The 16,368-nt window shown below is 51.6% G+C and overlaps 1 protein-coding gene across 2 annotated transcripts in view; it reads left to right on the top strand.

Moving 5' to 3' along the window:
- Positions 1-14,176, top strand: part of MARCO (macrophage receptor with collagenous structure) — a 32,299-nt gene extending 18,123 nt beyond the window's left edge. The window contains exons 5-13 of one of the 2 annotated variants that reach the window (XM_082465921.1): positions 1,445-1,543; positions 1,652-1,687; positions 2,183-2,281; positions 2,375-2,437; positions 10,326-10,370; positions 11,315-11,413; positions 11,986-12,030; positions 12,523-12,699; positions 13,900-14,176. In XM_082465921.1, coding sequence (XP_082322047.1) covers positions 1,445-1,543; positions 1,652-1,687; positions 2,183-2,281; positions 2,375-2,437; positions 10,326-10,370; positions 11,315-11,413; positions 11,986-12,030; positions 12,523-12,699; positions 13,900-14,030 — 794 coding nt within the window. In that variant the 3' untranslated portion in view covers positions 14,031-14,176. The remainder of the gene's footprint in view (positions 1-1,444; positions 1,544-1,651; positions 1,688-2,182; positions 2,282-2,374; positions 2,438-10,325; positions 10,371-11,314; positions 11,414-11,985; positions 12,031-12,522; positions 12,700-13,899) is intronic. The other variant, XM_082465922.1, reaches the window with a different exon arrangement.
- The last annotated feature ends 2,192 nt before the right edge of the window (positions 14,177-16,368 follow it).

The following is a 16,368-nucleotide window of genomic DNA, read 5'->3' as shown; positions in this document are numbered from 1 at the left end:
AATACAGACTCAGGCCCAGACCTCATACAGGGAATCCCCTGGCGGTCCAGTGGTTAGGACTCCGTGCTCTCACTGCAGAGGGCCTGCGTTCAGTCCCTGGTCGGGGAACTAAGATCTCGCAAGCCACGTGAGGCAGCCAAAAAAAAAAAAAAAGAAAAAGAAAGAAAGAAACCTCATAAAGCCACACAATTGTCTTAGCGTGATGGCCCTGGCTGGCCCAGAGCAATAGGGCACCAGCAAATTCCTCCAGGGAAATAATTCCTAGCCTCGTTTAAGAAGTGCCATTTGGCCCTTCCACTCACGTGGATGCTCTGAATGACCAAAAACTCGTTTGCTGTTTGCACCTGAGTCTGTCGTAAGGGACTTCAATTGTAAACATGTTCTTTATGGCTCTTGTGTCTTCCGTCAAGGAATAATTATTCTTCAAGTATCCAAACCGCCTCAGAGAAGCTAATTCCCAAGCCTTGCACCTAATGTCACTCAGACCTTAGACCCAGAGAGTTCTGTATGACAATTGCTTTTTTCCCTCCACTCCAGACCACTTTGTCTACTTTTCCTAAATCACTAGAGAGGAGTCTGGCCCCCTTCTGAGTCCTCTCCAGCTCTGAAATCATGAAAATAATGGAATGGAGCCCTTTAACCAAATTCCATCCCAACAAGCTGGTCCCAGCCCCTGAGGGAGTTGCTTGGGGTGGAACTCTGCTGATGGTGGGACCTGACCGGCTTCCTAAGCCAGTGAGTCCCGATGCGCAGGCCCTGTGCGGGGCGGCTGGCAGGTTTGGGCAGGGGTTGCCGAGCCCTGCCTGGGGAGGACCCTCCCTCGATTGCTATGCGCTGAGCAGTGGCAGAAAGGAGAGGGAGACACGGAGGACCAGGAGAGGACAGACTGGGGCGAGCCCGGAATGCTGATGACAAGTGGGAACTCTGAAACCCTTGGCCACCAGGAAAGCCAGGCTCTGAACCGCCAGGGGGATAAGTGCTGCTGCATTGTTTTCCTCTCCATCAGTGCCTCAAAGCTTCTGTTCTCAGCACTTGGGATCTGCCTTCTGGAATATTCAGATTTCAGTTTGGGAAGTTTGAAAAAATAATTCCCCAAATTCACACACTGAAATAAACCAGGCAGTGCTGGATGAGCCTGGGCTGTGGTCCCTCCTCCAGGGACCAGGTCACTAACCGGGGCCCTGAGAGCCCGGCTTCTGGGACCTTCCGCTGCCCATCAGCCAGGCCAGGTCACCTCATCCATTTTTCATGAGTTTATGTCCGGTCTCTGGGCAAGGTGGTGTGCTCCCTGAGGGCAGCCATTGTATCTTCCACTTCTGGGCACCAAGTAGGAGTTCAAGGAGTCTGAGTTTGGCATTTGGGTGGGACAGGATGTGTCAGAGATGGATGTGGCAGCCGGGTTTGCCCTCCTCCCATGTCTGACTACAATCCCTTGGTCTTTCAGGAAGAAAGGGGGACGTGGGCATGAAAGGAGACATGGGGGTCATGGGACCCCCTGGAGCCCGGGGGTCTAAAGGTGACTCAGGGATGCCCGGTTCCCCAGGTAGGAGTCTGCACAGTCAGGTCTGTTGTCCTGTGGGTATTCCCCTGTTTGTCCGGCGGGCTGAGCTAGAGGGAGAAAAAAATCCCTAAAAGTCCTTCTGTATTTTAGGTGTGGCTGGAATTCCTGGACTCAAAGGAGATCAAGGTAAGAGTTGTGGGAATCGGCATCATTCCAGCTACCGCTGTCCCTGGGCAAAGTCAAGTTCAGGACCTGACTCTGCCATGTCTTATTTCATTGTAGTGTTAACCCAGAGCCTCTGGGGTTTTGTAAGACCTGGCCTGTCCTAAGAGGAACAGAGCAGCTTTGGAGGGCAGGCCTAAATGATATTCTGTTTTAGAGCTTCATTCCACCCTGCCACCCAGGGGTATGAAGCAGGTTGCTCACACCCAGAGTTCCTAGGAAGTCCGTAAACCTCAAACTCTGCAGCAGTGAATGGAAAAAATTAATAAATTGCTGAGTCTGTAATTTTCCTCCCACTAACAGGGCTAGTTCAAGGCTTCTAGAGTTTAAGCTGCCCAGGGAACATATAAGGTGTTAAGAGAAGCATGTGCCACTGCAGAGAAGAGGTGTGTTGAAGGGGTAGTCAGCCAGGCCCTCTGCCAACCACTCCCAGCCTTTCATTCATGACTTCACTTTCAGGACAACCTGGAGCGAAGGGTCTTCCGGGCTTTCCAGGAGCTGTGGGATCCCCGGGTGCCAAGGGTGAGCCTGGCAGCGCTGGTCCCACTGGGCCAATAGGTGAGGTCCTGGGTCCTGTGGTGGGTGTGGGGAGTGATGTCTGAAGGTCCACCCAGCCCAGGCCTTACACCCTCCATGGCATCTGTTGTCCAGGACCATCAGGGAGGCCCGGGAGTCCAGGAGCCGAAGGTGTGAAAGGAAGCAAGGGGGACACAGGTAACAGAGGGCGTGGGTAGGCGGGCAGGTGGAGTTGCTGGGGGTCCAGGAAGGACAGAGAGGAGGACTACCTCCCAGCAGGCCCGCCAGAATCAGGAAGAGGGTCTCCTGTGTTCTGGCCCCTGACGCACCCAGATTAAAAAGGGCACTTTCCTCTGCCAGAACCCTTTGAGTCCAAGACCCTGGGGCTGTTTTTCTCTGCCCAGAGTCCCTGAGAGGCTTTGAATGCCATGACCAAACCTCCACTGTCCAAGAGGAGAGCAGGGGGCACCTCGCCCGCACTGTCTCCTGGCCTACATTCCAGCCGTGCTCGTAGCGCCCTCTCTCCCCCACTGACCTGTGGTGGGGGCCCAAGGGTCAGGGCTCTGGATTTGGACAACAGCTGTCGAGAAACCCTTCTTGCACATTCTCCCAGGGGGGCTCAGGCTGAGAGGAATGACCCACAGTTACCCAACTCACGGAGACTAGTTCATAAGCCATCGTGCCAACCTAGTCAAGGTTATAAACTGTTCACACCAATTTAGTCTAGGTTATAAACCATCATACCAACGCGGTCTACTTTACAAAGAACTGTGCTTTTTCTAGTCGCTAAGTAAGTCCAGGCACCTACGATGGTCTAGAAAGTCCGGTCCACTGTGTTAGGTGCTGGACCCCCATGATGGTAAGACCTGGTTCCTGCCTTCAGATGTGCAGGCTGGTGCAGGAGAGAGGTAGATGGCCTGTTGCCAGGTGGTGTCAGGCACACTGTGCTGTGGGTTTTGCATGGAGAAGTGCCACATGCCATTTAGAAAGCCAGGTGCAGGCCAGGAGGTATTGTGGCCAGTGCAGGGTTGTGAGAAAGGGCTGTGTATCTTCCAAGGATGTCTGTGGACAGTCACTGCCAGGGCAGGAGGTCATACTGGAGTTAGACACCCCGGATGCCTTCACCCCAGAACCTACATGTTAGAAACCTACACCAGGGGCAAGCCCTCTCAGTTTTCATTGAACAAGTGGTCAACGGATTGATTTTTTTAAACAAATGCGACTTGACCCAAATCCTTCAAGTTCACAGTGGCCCCTGGTGGGGTTAGCAAAAGGTAGGCAGTGCAGGAGTGATGGAAGAGCTGGAGCTGAGTCTTGGAGGATGAGTAGAGCTTAGCCATGTGGGGAGAGGAAGGCGAGTCCAGAGAGAGGGAACCGAGCAGGTGAAGTCTTGGAGGGTGAGGGAGGGCTCTGTAGGTGGGTGTCCCTGGAGTCCAGGTCTAGGATGTGGTAGAGGCTCAGGAGCTCTGGCCAGAGAGCTGGGCCACGCCACCTCCTGAGCCTTGGCCTCTGGGCCTTTGACCTTTGGAGTTTCCCTGACGGTTGTCAGGAGCCCTGGCACAGGCAACTCCTATAACCATGGCCTTCCAAACCATCCAGCCTCGGAGCTGATTTCCTTTTCACAGATGGTGGGTCAGTGCAGGCAGGGGCTCTGCTACCTGATGCCATATAAATGCCACCCGAAGGCCACCAGCAAGTCTCGCCTTCCAGAAGGTTCCATCTGGGTGTGGTGGTCAGGTGACCCCGATTAACTGGCTGCCTCTCTCTGATTTTATGCTTCCATCTTCCCTGACTCCAGATCTTAGGGTGCCTGGCTCTGAGGCCTGAGGCTGTCTTACCACTGAGTTTTCTGCTTGGCTTCATGGATATGTTGGCTCTTCTCCCTCAGTTATAAACTGGGAGCCCCGCCACCCGACCCCACCACTGCCGGACTAGTGATTCTTGACTAAGCAAGAGTATGGGTGACAAAACATGATTTTACCCACAAGGGGCGCTGCACCCACTCCCCAGGCCCCTAAGCCTGTGTCTCCCACTGAAGGTGGAGAATCTTGCCTGCGCTATGCATCCTGGGAGGGTTTGCATAATAAGAGCAGCTCCTGACAACGAGCATTTTCATGACAGCCCAATGGAAAAAAACACTCTTGTTAGTGCTGCTTCACAGTAGGAGATGCAGCCAGGGTTGGAACCCAGGCCTGGCTGACGCAAAGCTTGGGGCCTCATCCATCATACTCTGTGATGCTGCCTTCCTCTGCGGGCAGCCTGAGCCCTCCCCCACCCCCATCAGGGCACTCCGATGAGCGCACCTTCTCCCTGTACCCAAGTCCCGGAAGGATCAGGGCAGAAGCTGCAGCAGCTTCTTCCACTCTTAGAAGGAAACATGGAGCTCTCAGGCCCTGTTATGGCTCTTTGTTATTTACCTAAGATCCTACAGACACCTTTGGCCAACTGTCTGGGAATCACTTTAACTCCATTATAGAGTCCCTGCGTATTTGGTGAGCACGTTTATGGGAACCTCCATCAATCAGGCCTAGTGGTAAATACCAACCAGGCAAATTCTAAGGGTTATTCCTTAATTCCGGCTGCCCAAGTAAACATGGTGAATTATAGTTTCAATTTGGGGCGTGTGATGATTACAGCAAATTCCAAATTGCATATGTTTCCCGCTCAAACCCAAACGTTTGTCTTGATCAAGTAGCTGATGGTCTACATAGACATCTCAGGAGGGAATTCCCTTAGGACCAGAAACTGGCTAGTTGTAACCAGGGCTGTATTTCATCCTGAAGTCAGAGGTTAATGAACTTTTGGAAAGGTCAGATTCTGAAGTGGGAGAAGGAAGAAGTGGGTGGTGAGTGGGAGCCAGACCATCTCATCATGGTAGACAATGCACACTTGTCAATATCAGGATGTTGGTATTCCCCAAACTAGAGGTACTGACGTGTTGGTTCACTTTTGATTATATCAAGCCAGTTTTTCAAACTGATGTGTTTCCCATTTTGTAAATAAAATCATTAATCTCACAGGAGACTATCTAGCAGTATGGGATGAAAACAGAGAAATTCTGGCGCCTTGGCTCAGCCTAGGTAACAGCTAGATCTCGTTATTGTGCATTAATTACCAAAAGTAAGAGGGCTGTTTAGTACTAATGATGCTTCCAAGCCAGGCACTGTGTTTGGGCCTTTCCTCCCGTGATCTTAGTTCATCCACACAGCTGAGTTTCGTCATCCCTACCTTACAACTGAGGAAGCAAAGGCTTCCAGAAGGTAAAACCTTTCCGCAGGGTCTCACAGTTAATATACACTGAGCCCAGGAGTTAATCCCAAAGTCTGATTCCAAAATTGTGCTTTTCTAAATTTTGTTGTGTAGAATAACATAGAGTATAGGACTCAGGGAAATCAGAATTGCCCGCACCTCTCACCCCACAGTAGATGGGTAAATCCTAGCTTAGTCACCAAATCTTCCTGCTGTTGTGAACGCTCACTAACCACACTCCAACCCATTCCGGTGGAACATTTCCCCACGTTCACACCCCTTGAGAAAGATTAAAGATAAAGATGGCGAAGAGGAGACTCCTTCCATTCTGTTGGGAAGATAGACTGCATAGTCTATTTAAGTAGAACATTATCACCGAGAAGAACTTTCTGTAATGGTAGTTTCCTTCACCATTCATAAAACAGGGTTTTATCAAACCCCCAAAACTTAGTTTTTTCTAACCTTTGATCTTTCAAACGATTGCAAAATCATTTGACTTTGGGGAAAAAAATTGCAAAAAAAAAAAAAAATCCACAACAAAACGAATTTTAGCTCTAAATCCTTTGGCCATTTTGAAAAGGAAAGTTTGTTTGGAAATAAGGAAGGGCTCACTTCAACTTGTGATCGTGGCATTCCTCTTTCTACCACCTCACCTCACGAAATGAAGTTAGACGCAGCCAAAACATTGAAGCCCCAAAATACCAATCTGATCAAAATTTCTGCATCTCAACAATCTTCATGTCTAAAATATAACAAGAATCTGAATTTTCTATGCCCTTTTATGTTTCTCTTGAGGCAAAGCCAAAGTGCAAATAACTTGAAATCTAGTTTCTCATCTGTATTTTAAGACGTGTTTTACTTTAAAGATAAGTAACAAAGAATAATCCATAATAGCAATTAAGCCCTATATCATGAATATAATTTCTCAGTTGATTTCATTCCCCATGTCTAAGTATTGACTCAGTCTAAGAATTTATTAAATTCTACCAACTCATATTACTAAATTGTCACTTAGAGTTTTCCTTGTTTTCCTCTAAGTTTCTTAGAGACATCTGAAGAAGTCTACATGCGTCCCAATTTTGGGTCCCCTACCTACCATCTTACTTCTTGTTATACAGCTCAATTTGTTAGGTGTTAAATTAACCCAAAATTTGCCAGGCTTCACTTAGCCTGTAAGTTGGGATGGTATTTAAGGAAGTTTCCTAATGTGCTGGAAATTTCTACATTAAATCAGAGTCAGGAGGCCTGTGCATCAGCTTGGACTTGCCAACTAGCTAGGTGATGATGGGTTGGTACATGACCTCCAGAGCCTTGGTTTCCTCCTCTGTGGAGTGTGGGGAGAGTTCTAGAATAATGCTCAGGTCCCTGCCAATTTGCCAGCACTCTGGGTTTGAAACAGACAATTTTCCCTTCAAGCAGGGACATTCTAAGATTTTAGGCATAGCGGCAGCTGAACACAAAACAACAGGAAGGCATGTGCTTTCTAACTAAACTATTTTCTTGGGGGAAAATTGTTTCTATAAAGAAGCACCTTGCAAATAAATATTTTGAGCCTTTTCAGCGTGATGAGTCTGTGACCCCCAGGGAACCCCAGTTTGCTTGTGGTTAAGGAGACAAACCCAGCATTCATTCCTTCCAGTGTAGGTTTACAACATGTACTTCTGAATTCTATTTTTCAGCCATTTCCCCTTCTCCCTGATCCAATCAGGGTGCCGCTTTGATTTATAGTGAAGTCATTACTGGTCCCTGGATCCATGCATAGCCACTCCGTGAGCCTCTCTCAGAGTCTAGTCCTGGAGAGAAATCACACCCAAAAAAATCACACAAAACTCAATTCCAGTTTCCTTCCCTTGAAGAGGGGAGTTTTGAAGACATAAACCTACACCTATTATACACATCTCAGAGGGCATTTTATCAAGGGCCAGTGGGTTACGGGAGAGCTCAGACAGGGGAGGGGCCGTGAGTTCCTCAGAGACAGGAGGGCTGCTTGGAGGACGCGGGCTGTGAGCTGGTCCCCGAAGATTGAGTGAGATGTGTTTAGGGCGGTGGTTACTCAAACCATGGTCCCTGGGCCAGCAGCGTCAGAAATACCCAGAAACTTGTTAAAAATGCAGCGTCTCAGATTCCCAGCCCAGATGCCGTGAATCAGGAACCCCGGGAAGGGGGGACACTTAGCAAGTTGTTTTTAACAAACCCTGTGCAGGTGATTCTGACGCTCACTCTAGTTTGACGACTTACTTAGGAGTAAGGGATGGCCTAAGGCCACTGGGAGTCTTCGGAACCAGGTGGAGAGCCCACGTGAAACTCCAGGAAGGAGTGAGCGGGCATGCTGGTGGGACACAGGCACCCACAGTGCCCAGTGGGGGGCCAACCCTGGGTCCTAACCCCGACGTCACCACTCCCTCCCTGTGTGACCTGGGATAAATCGCCTAGCGTCTCTGAGTGTGGACTTCCTCCTCCGTAAAGAGGGAAATGGCACGACCTCGCTGGGAAGCTGAGAGACGTATGTGAAGCTCCTGGTGTGGTGCCCAGTGCAGTGCCAGCAGCAGCGGATGTTGAGTCCCCAAGAGGTGTGGGGCTGGGAGGGAGGGTGTGAGAAACGAGGTGGAAGGGTCAGGCCTCGGGGACCATGGACCTAGTGAACAGGGGCTCCCCTAGGACTCTTGTCTGTATAGGACATTTGTTGCTCGGTGCTCTGGAGACTTCTTCAGTGGCGGGGAGGCAATAAGGGGAGATCACGGTGCCAGGTGTCCCTCAACCTTGCGTCTAGGGACAGGCTCTTAAGGTAGAGATCTGTGCAATATGACACCCTTTAGGATGTGACAGAGACGGTCAAGAGTCTAGATATGAACCGTTTTTCTATTTAATAACCAAAGACATGTTTCTGAATGTGGTTTCTCCTCCCTCATCTTGACACCTGCAATTCAGGTGCAGGTAAGCAGAGAGGACACATCTACTGCCCGTGCTGGGCCACCTGAGGTCAACGGCAAACATCTGGGGGGGCTTGCTGGGCAGCAAGCCTGGAGCTCCTGTGGGGGCTTCAGCCCCAGTGTCCCAGGCGCTCTCCGCTGGAGGAGAGACAGACACGTGCCGACAGAGTCCCGGGGTCCTTGTGGCACCGTTCGTCAGACACGAGGTTTAGTGCTTGACACAGACAACTTCATTTCAGTCTGACAACCGCCCCGAGACAGCCAGAGGCTCAGAGGAGAAAGGTGAGGCTAAGGGAGAGGGAGCCTGGCTCCAGGTCACAGAGGCAGACGCAAGCCCAGGCTCTCTGACTCTGGCCCCCGTGCTGCCTTGGGAGGAAGTGCGTCAGCCACGGGCGAGGCCAGAGAAAGCTTCAGGGTCGGCAACATCTAGCATCTTAGCAGCTTTCACAGCCTTGATCCCGTTCCCCAGGGGACCAAAGCGGTGAGGCTTTCCAAACGGAGGGACCGGAGTGGGCACAGCCGGCGCGGGGTGAGCTGGGGCCTGTCTGCCAGGGCCAACCTCGAAGGTCCCTCCAGCTTTTAGAAGATGCACTCTGAGCCTCAATCTGGGCCTCATCTCAAACACGAGGGGCAGAACTAGTTGCCCTCTCAGATCTTTCCAGGGCTTCCCGCCTCCCTTGGTGCCCAGGCTTGCAGCAGCAGCTCCTAGCTCCTCGGCCCTCTGACCCTCCTCCCAGGCAGCGCCCGGCCTCAGATGAGCCCTCTGAAAGGCTGCCGGAGCCAGGACTCCTTGCTCATTATTCCGAGAAGGGATCCTGAAGAGGCCTACCAGGCCCCTCGCCTGCCCTCCACTGACCAGCACACAGTAGGTGCTCAGGAAAGCCAGGAACTGAAGTGGAAGGCAGGAACTTCCCCCAGGCAATTGGCAATGAGGGTAACTGAGTTCCTTGTGGTCTCTAGTGATCATCAAATAGGTGGGTTCTTGGTTGAGACTGAGCTGCCGTGGTGGGAGGGATACCAGTCAAGAGCCTGGTGGGAGTGCATTCCCACTGTTACCCTCTAGTAACTGTTACTTCATGGTCAATAAAGAGCTTTAATTTCCCCAAGTTTGTGTAACTGTCTTGGAGAGTCCTGTTTCTCTGAAATAAAATCAATATTTGCACTTAAAATTGAGAGACCATGGAGTTGCTAAACCAATAAATTATTATCCCACAATAAATGATGACCCAGCATGGTGCTGGGGATAGTGAGTCTTCCATGTAAGTTAGTGAATAAAGAGATGAATGGGAGGAAGGAAGAAGGAAAGGAAGGGAGGAAGGAAGCACCTTTCACATTAGAACTACAAATAGGATCATCCCCAATGATTGCAGTGGTTATTTTTCCATTTTCTGGACGTGAGACCCTTTAGCTATATAAGCGTTTAGCTACACTGGGGGCCACAATGAAATAAACCAATAGACACTATGGAATATCTACTGAGGGTGAGGGCCCCCAAAGCTCCTAGTGGCCACTGAGTCTCCTCCACAGCCTTTTAGAAATAAAAATAACTTTATTTTCAAAACATCTCTCAATTCTTTTTCAATAAAATGAACAGAAAGGAATGGGATTGCATTTAGACACCAAGTCAGATTATTTCTGGACAAGGAAGGCCAGCCACTGAGTCTGGGGTCTGTCCATCTAACCTAGACTTTCACCCAATACATTTCTATTTCACCCCAACACACGTCCCCATTTATCTGCAGTCTGTCTACTTTTATGCTCTGCTGAAGAGGCTTTAAACAATCATGGAGAACCAATGTACCTTTCCTTCTGCATTAATCAGACAGAAGGTAGAGGTTGTCTAAGATTAAAAGCGTCTAATATCTAAGCTTTATTATCTTCTCCCCTTTTTTGTATTTTGATCTTAGGACTTCAAGGACAGAAAGGAACAAAAGGAGAATCAGGAGTTCCAGGTAAAGTGCCGGCTTCATTTTCATTTCTCACAGTGATGACTGGAAGGGCTCGTGCTCCAAGGGTGGGTCTTGTCGACCCTGAAATCACGGCGGTAACCTCAGTAACCTTTCCCCAGAGTGCCTCCGCCTCCAGGGCTCTATCGCTCAAGCCTCAGACTCTTTGACTGACAAACCTGGGGAAGGGGTGTAGAGAGAGGGGTGGGGGCTGAGGGGGTGGAGGGTAAAGAAGGCCAGGAGAACTGCCCCTGGTGGTGGCTTCAGGCCGCGCAGCCGCCGAGGACCTGGGCGACCTTCCTCTCCAGTTCCCAGGTTGGTTGCATGGCCTCTATCTACAGCCAACCTATCCTCTCTATCCTCACATCTGCTTCAGTCCATCTCCCCCTACCCTTTGGCCCTTAAGGTGCCCCCCTCCTCCTGCGGCTTCTCACGGGACTATCATCACGGTCCTTGCTGGCCCCCGCCTTAGCTAGTGGTTGGCTACTGCGCCCTGCCCACGGCATTTCTAGTCTTCTCGCCAGCCCTACCCTGAGGAGCCCAAGCGACACTCCTCAGACACATCTCCTGAGCAGTCTTTCTTCCACCTGAGCTGGATATTCTATCCCTATTCTAACTTACTGAAGGAGAAATTGAATCCTAGAAATGTTCTAGCAAATTCTCCCAGAATGGCTAGAATGTCCACACAGTTATGCCGTCCAATGAGGACCAACAGCCTTGGAATACTGTCGGCGATTTTCACCCACTCGTCCTCAACCAGAGTTTACACAGGAGTTGGGGGATCAGGGCAGCGCCCTGCCCACACGGGCTGAACATTCGAGCAGCCCATTCATGGGGGCGAGGGGGAACCTGGTGGATTAGGACAACTCATGCACCAAACACCAAGGCCCTTGGTCCCCCTGGGGAAGCAGAGCAGAGCATCTGATGGAGGTGGTCTCTCTCCTCCCCAGGCCCTGCAGGCCTGAAGGGAGAGAGGGGAAGCCCAGGCCTGGTGGGCCTCAACGGGGCACCTGGACCAGACGGCCGAAAGGGAGAGCCCGGAGCGAAAGGTAAGGCCTCGGTTTCTGATGTGAGGGTTCTAAGGAGAGGCCTGTCATAAGGTGCTGGGAGTTTTCAGAACCAGAAGGGCAGAGGTTTAGTGGTTCTGTGGACAAGCCCACAGACCTGCTGGGATCGCCCTCAGCGCGGAGCTTACGGAGGTGAATAAGGCGTGGCCGGGCACTCCGAGTGGCAGGCAGGTGACCATGTGCTGGCATCGAGGTGAATAAGGCGTGGCCGGGCACTCCGAGTGGCAGGCAGGTGACCATGTGCTGGCATCACGCCCAGTCAGGCCCTGGACCACACAGTCTCCATGACCGATGGCAGGAGAGACTTCCAACTCCATGTCTCCTGAATGTTCCTCTCTAATAGAGCTTAAGTCCTTCCTGCTGTGGCTCAGGCCCATTTCTCCTTGCTCACCCACGGGAGCCCATGGCACATCCAGCCCCCACGATGCCAGGTGGCTGGCGAAGCTGAAGGAGGGAGTCTGACCCTCACCCCTCCTCCCCACTGCTGGCAAAGGAGGGCAAGGGGGTCCTGGCTTGGTTTCCTTCAAACTGTGTGGTTTTTCTCCTCATGATAGGATCTTCTGGGCCGCAAGGAGCAAAGGGAGAAAAAGGTCAAAAAGGTAATTGCTATTTCTGTTCTCTTTAATGTGTGTTTCAGAGGTTACTCTGTACTTGAAAACTGTAGGTGTGCTAGGGGGCGAGGCCTTGGTTCTCAGAGAGATTCCTCATTTGGGGGGAAAGCTAAGGGCTTGCCCTTTGAATAAGCCTGCCCATGGCACAGAGCCACAGATAACACTTTCCTCCCTCCCTCCTTGCCTTCTTTCTTCCCCCTTTTTTATCGACAACACAAGGCAAAACACGGTGTGCTGGATTTGCAAGGCCAGCTGCAGAGGGACCTGCCCCCATGGGCTCGCACCTGCAGGCCCAGGTGCACAGAGGCCGCTGGTTGTGCTGGTGCCATAACGTGGGATCTTCCCAGCTGTGGTGGCAGCCAAGCAGGAGGCTTCTTTTCCCTAACTATAGGACTTCCAGAAATGAAAAGGCAGAGCCTGCATTCACACAAAGCCCTGGGCTGCTTCCCTCACCTCTCCCACGTGTGTTTTGTCATCCAGGCGAATCCATGGTATCCGTCCGGATTGCTGGCTCTAGGAACCGAGGCCGGGCTGAAATTTACTATAATGGTGCCTGGGGGACAATTTGCGATGACGACTGGGACAATTCAGATGCCACTGTCTTCTGCCGCATGCTGGGTTACTCTTCGGGAACTGCCGTTTTCAATGTGGGAGGTGGTAAGTGAATCGATCCTCAGCCAGGAGCCTCTTTCCTTGAGGTGCTGATGTGGGCTTTCTCTCCCTGGTAGGGTGTTGGCAACCATTGGTTGCAAGTGACTCAGCTTGGTTGGGTTAAAAGAAAAGGATTGGTTCAAGCAACTGAAAAGTTCTGCAGCCCTGGGCCCCAGCTTACATCCTTCAGACTTGGCAGCCCCAGGAGAAGGAAAGCTCTCTTCCCCAAAGAGACAGCAAAGGCTTGGTCGAGTTGCTTTCTGTCCAGCCAGAAAGCCAGAATGCCATGTGTCTGAGGGTGTTTGTGAGGGGCACTCTCTGGACAGCTGAGGGGCTGGAGCTGGGAGAACAGAGAAGGATGCAGGGCAGGCAAGCACAATGGTCATCCCAGCTCTCTGGAACCTGAAGGTCTAGGTCACCCAAGCTTGATCATCTTCAAGGAGAAGGTGTGAAGGGAAGAGAAAACGAATCAGAGCAGGGACTTCCTAAAATCAGTTTTGGAAAGATGTCCTGGGGTGCTAGAGACTCAGCTATGTCTTGCAGCAAAAGGTTTAGACTTTCAGCAGAAGAGTTAAGCCCCAGGCCTGAGACCATTTCTGAGCTGATCTGGCAGGGACACTAGGCCCGTTTCTCCTGCTCCCACCCCAAATTGTTCTCTGCCCTTACCCCTCCCCCCAACCCCACCAAAATGCATACCTACTTTTTAACCTGAGTCCAGTTGGATTACAAAACTCCTTTAAAATACACATTTTCCTCAAACAGATTAAGCCTATATGGATGGTCACACTGTAGTGTAAATTACCAAAATCAAATAATCCAGTAATTCCTCTGAGCTCCTGATCTGCAATCAATTATATCAGAAGGAAGGGGGTTTGAGGAAGGTGTGAATGCTTTAGAACACGTGAATGGCCTGTTTACAAAGGCATTTAAGGAAGAGACAAACCCTAGAGATCCCTAGGAGGCGATTTCAAATCATGCTTGGGTTACATATTAAATACTCGGATGAGACTTTTGTCAAAGGGTAGAAAGCAGAACAGAGGCAGAGCCGTCGAAAGAGAGCAGACCAGCCGTCAGCACGGTGGGCCTGGGCACATGTGGGAGAAATTGGCAGTCTAGCTCCCCGTGGAAGCCCCTGAGGACAGACGGGCCACACTGCTCGGACCCTAATCCCACGCTCCTCTCCCTCCTTGCTTTTCCTGTGTCCAGGCACTGGGACCATCTGGCTGGACAACGTTGCGTGTCGAGGGTCGGAATCGTCCCTGTGGAGCTGCAGCAAGAACAGCTGGGGCTCTCACAATTGCAACCACAGTGAGGACGCGGGTGTGGACTGCAGCTGACCCCGCCCACAGGCCGTTCGCGGCTCTGCCCCCAAGGTGTCCCCAGCCAAGACACTCAGCCCACGAAGGGAGGCCGTGCTCTCCGAGGGGCTTCCCGGGGTGGCTGACAGCCTCTGAAGCGGGCTCGCTAATAAAGCTCAACGCGCTCCCTGGCACCGCCCTGCGCTGCGGCTGAAATCACTAGCTCGTCCCTCCTGCCCCTTAAGGATGCGCCCACTCCCTGCACACAGCCTTTCGCTGAGCCCTCAGGCTCCCTGCAACCCCATTCCCACGCACGGGGGACAGTGGAGTCTCAGCTCGGAGCCGGGGAGGCCGAGGGCACAGGGGGGGCTGAAACGCAATGCCGAAAGTGAGGCTCACCTGTAGACAGAATTTGTCATGAGCAGCCTTTCAATCAATCCGATGTCGCATCTCTGCACAGCAGTGGGCGCTCCCTCCAGCACCGGAGCTGCTCGGCAGCAAAGGAAGAGGCTGCATGTAGTTGGCACCGGGTTGCATGGAAAATAGGAAAGGTACCATTAAGCATGAACATTGGTTCTCATTAGGATGTGAGCTCCATAAATGCAGGAACTTTTGTCTGTTTTATTCACCCCTATAGGGGCTCAGTAAATATTTATGCAACGAACGACTGAATTAAACCAAGAAGGTAGAGCAGCTAACCCTCTCTGAGACATTTGGCCTCCCTCTCCCTTTGCAGTCTTCCCCTGGGATATATATTCCCAGGGGCTCTCGCTCTCTCCCTCCAGGTGCTGTAAATGGTTCAGGTAAACGTGAAATCTGGGAGAGTGGGATGCATGGGATGCGACTCTGAGACATCACCATTCACACTTGACCTGTAAGGAGCTCAGCCTCAGGGCACTGGGAGACTGGCCCAGGGACACTTGTAAATGGTGGAGCCCAGGACGAGCAGTGGAAGGGCTGGGAGATGGAGTGGACACCTCAGGGCTTTCTGCCTCAAGGGCTCAACCAGCCACCCAGGACCCAATACGCACTTTCAGAGGCTGCAGCTGCATACTCAGCACCAAGGTCAGAGCTGCAGGGGGACGGGAGGGCTCTCTGGCCCTCGGCAGGGAGAGGGGCATGGGACGGGGGGGGGGTTGAAAGCTGGCTGTTTTCATTGGTCAGAAACCTCTCTAATGATGCAGGTTTTCCTGGCACTTCGAGACAGGGGAGTGGTAGGTCAGTCAGGGAATAAAGAGGACATTTTAAGCCCTATGAGGGGTGCTGGGATATAATATTTTGCAAATGGTAACTAATGTGTCTTATCAGCCTCCTTATCTCTCCAATCTTATTGCCTGTTCCTTATCTCCCAGCAAGTTTCCCACACCCACATTCCCCCACCCCCGTAAAGGAAGGAAAGGGCAGGTACAGCCTGAAACAAAGATGTCATCTCTCCCATCTGAACCTCAGAGCTGACTTCCTGAACCTCTTTAGAAAGAGGAGAGCCATGAAAATAGAGTTGAAAGCAGCAATAGTTTTCTAGATTTTTCCATTTAGCTTCTCAAAAGCCAAGCCTGGCTGACTTGATTGTAGTGTTTTAAGTGCAGGAGGTCTGAACAGAGCAATCAGGAAGGGAGGGTACCGTGAAAGCCCCCTGCCCCTCACAGGGGAAGGTGGGAAAGGAGACAAAGAGACGAAAATAGAGGAGGATCCTCCCTGGCGCCTCAGGCCCAACTCTCCCGCCTTCATCTCCTCTCCCAGGATCTGCCTCCTCCAAGAATGATGGACTGTGGGACTGGTTGCTGCCTGGGGGACCCCTTCCATCATCCTTAGGGATGTGTCAGTAGGCATGCTCTCTCTCTCTCTGTCGTCTCTCTCTCTCACACACACACATCTTTCCACAGGAACAAACAACAGTTTACAGGCACAGAAGAGTCAAAATCCTTGCAGAGAATGGACCATTCCCCCCCGCCCATCACAGCAAGGAAGCTGAGAGACACGGCTCAGCACACCCAACATTTCCCTTCCGTGGCTTTGGTTTTCATCTCTTGGCTGTTGATTCCCCAACCTATACTTCCAATGAAGACCTCTCTCCTGAGCTCTGGCCACCTGTATGTCCACCAACTGCCTCCACACGGGTACCTTGAAGGTCAGGCAGCTAAAGCCTGCCCCCATCTCAGCCGATGGCTCCCTCCATCCAGGGTGCAAGACAGAAACTGAGTGTCAAATGCCATGCCTCCACCAGGCACCACGTCTCACTAATTCTACCCCCCAAACCTCTCTCCAGTCCACCCAGACCTCTCCATCTCTGCCACCAAGATGATCCAGGCCACAGCCCCAGCGGCCTGGGTGCTTGGAACTTCTCCTAATTAGTCTCTTCCATCCACCGTGCTCCACC

This window comes from Balaenoptera physalus (genome assembly GCF_965194825.1).
Source record: "Balaenoptera physalus genome assembly, chromosome: 6".
Classification (NCBI taxonomy): domain Eukaryota; kingdom Metazoa; phylum Chordata; class Mammalia; order Artiodactyla; family Balaenopteridae; genus Balaenoptera; species Balaenoptera physalus.
This window is presented reverse-complemented; position numbering and strand designations above follow the sequence as displayed.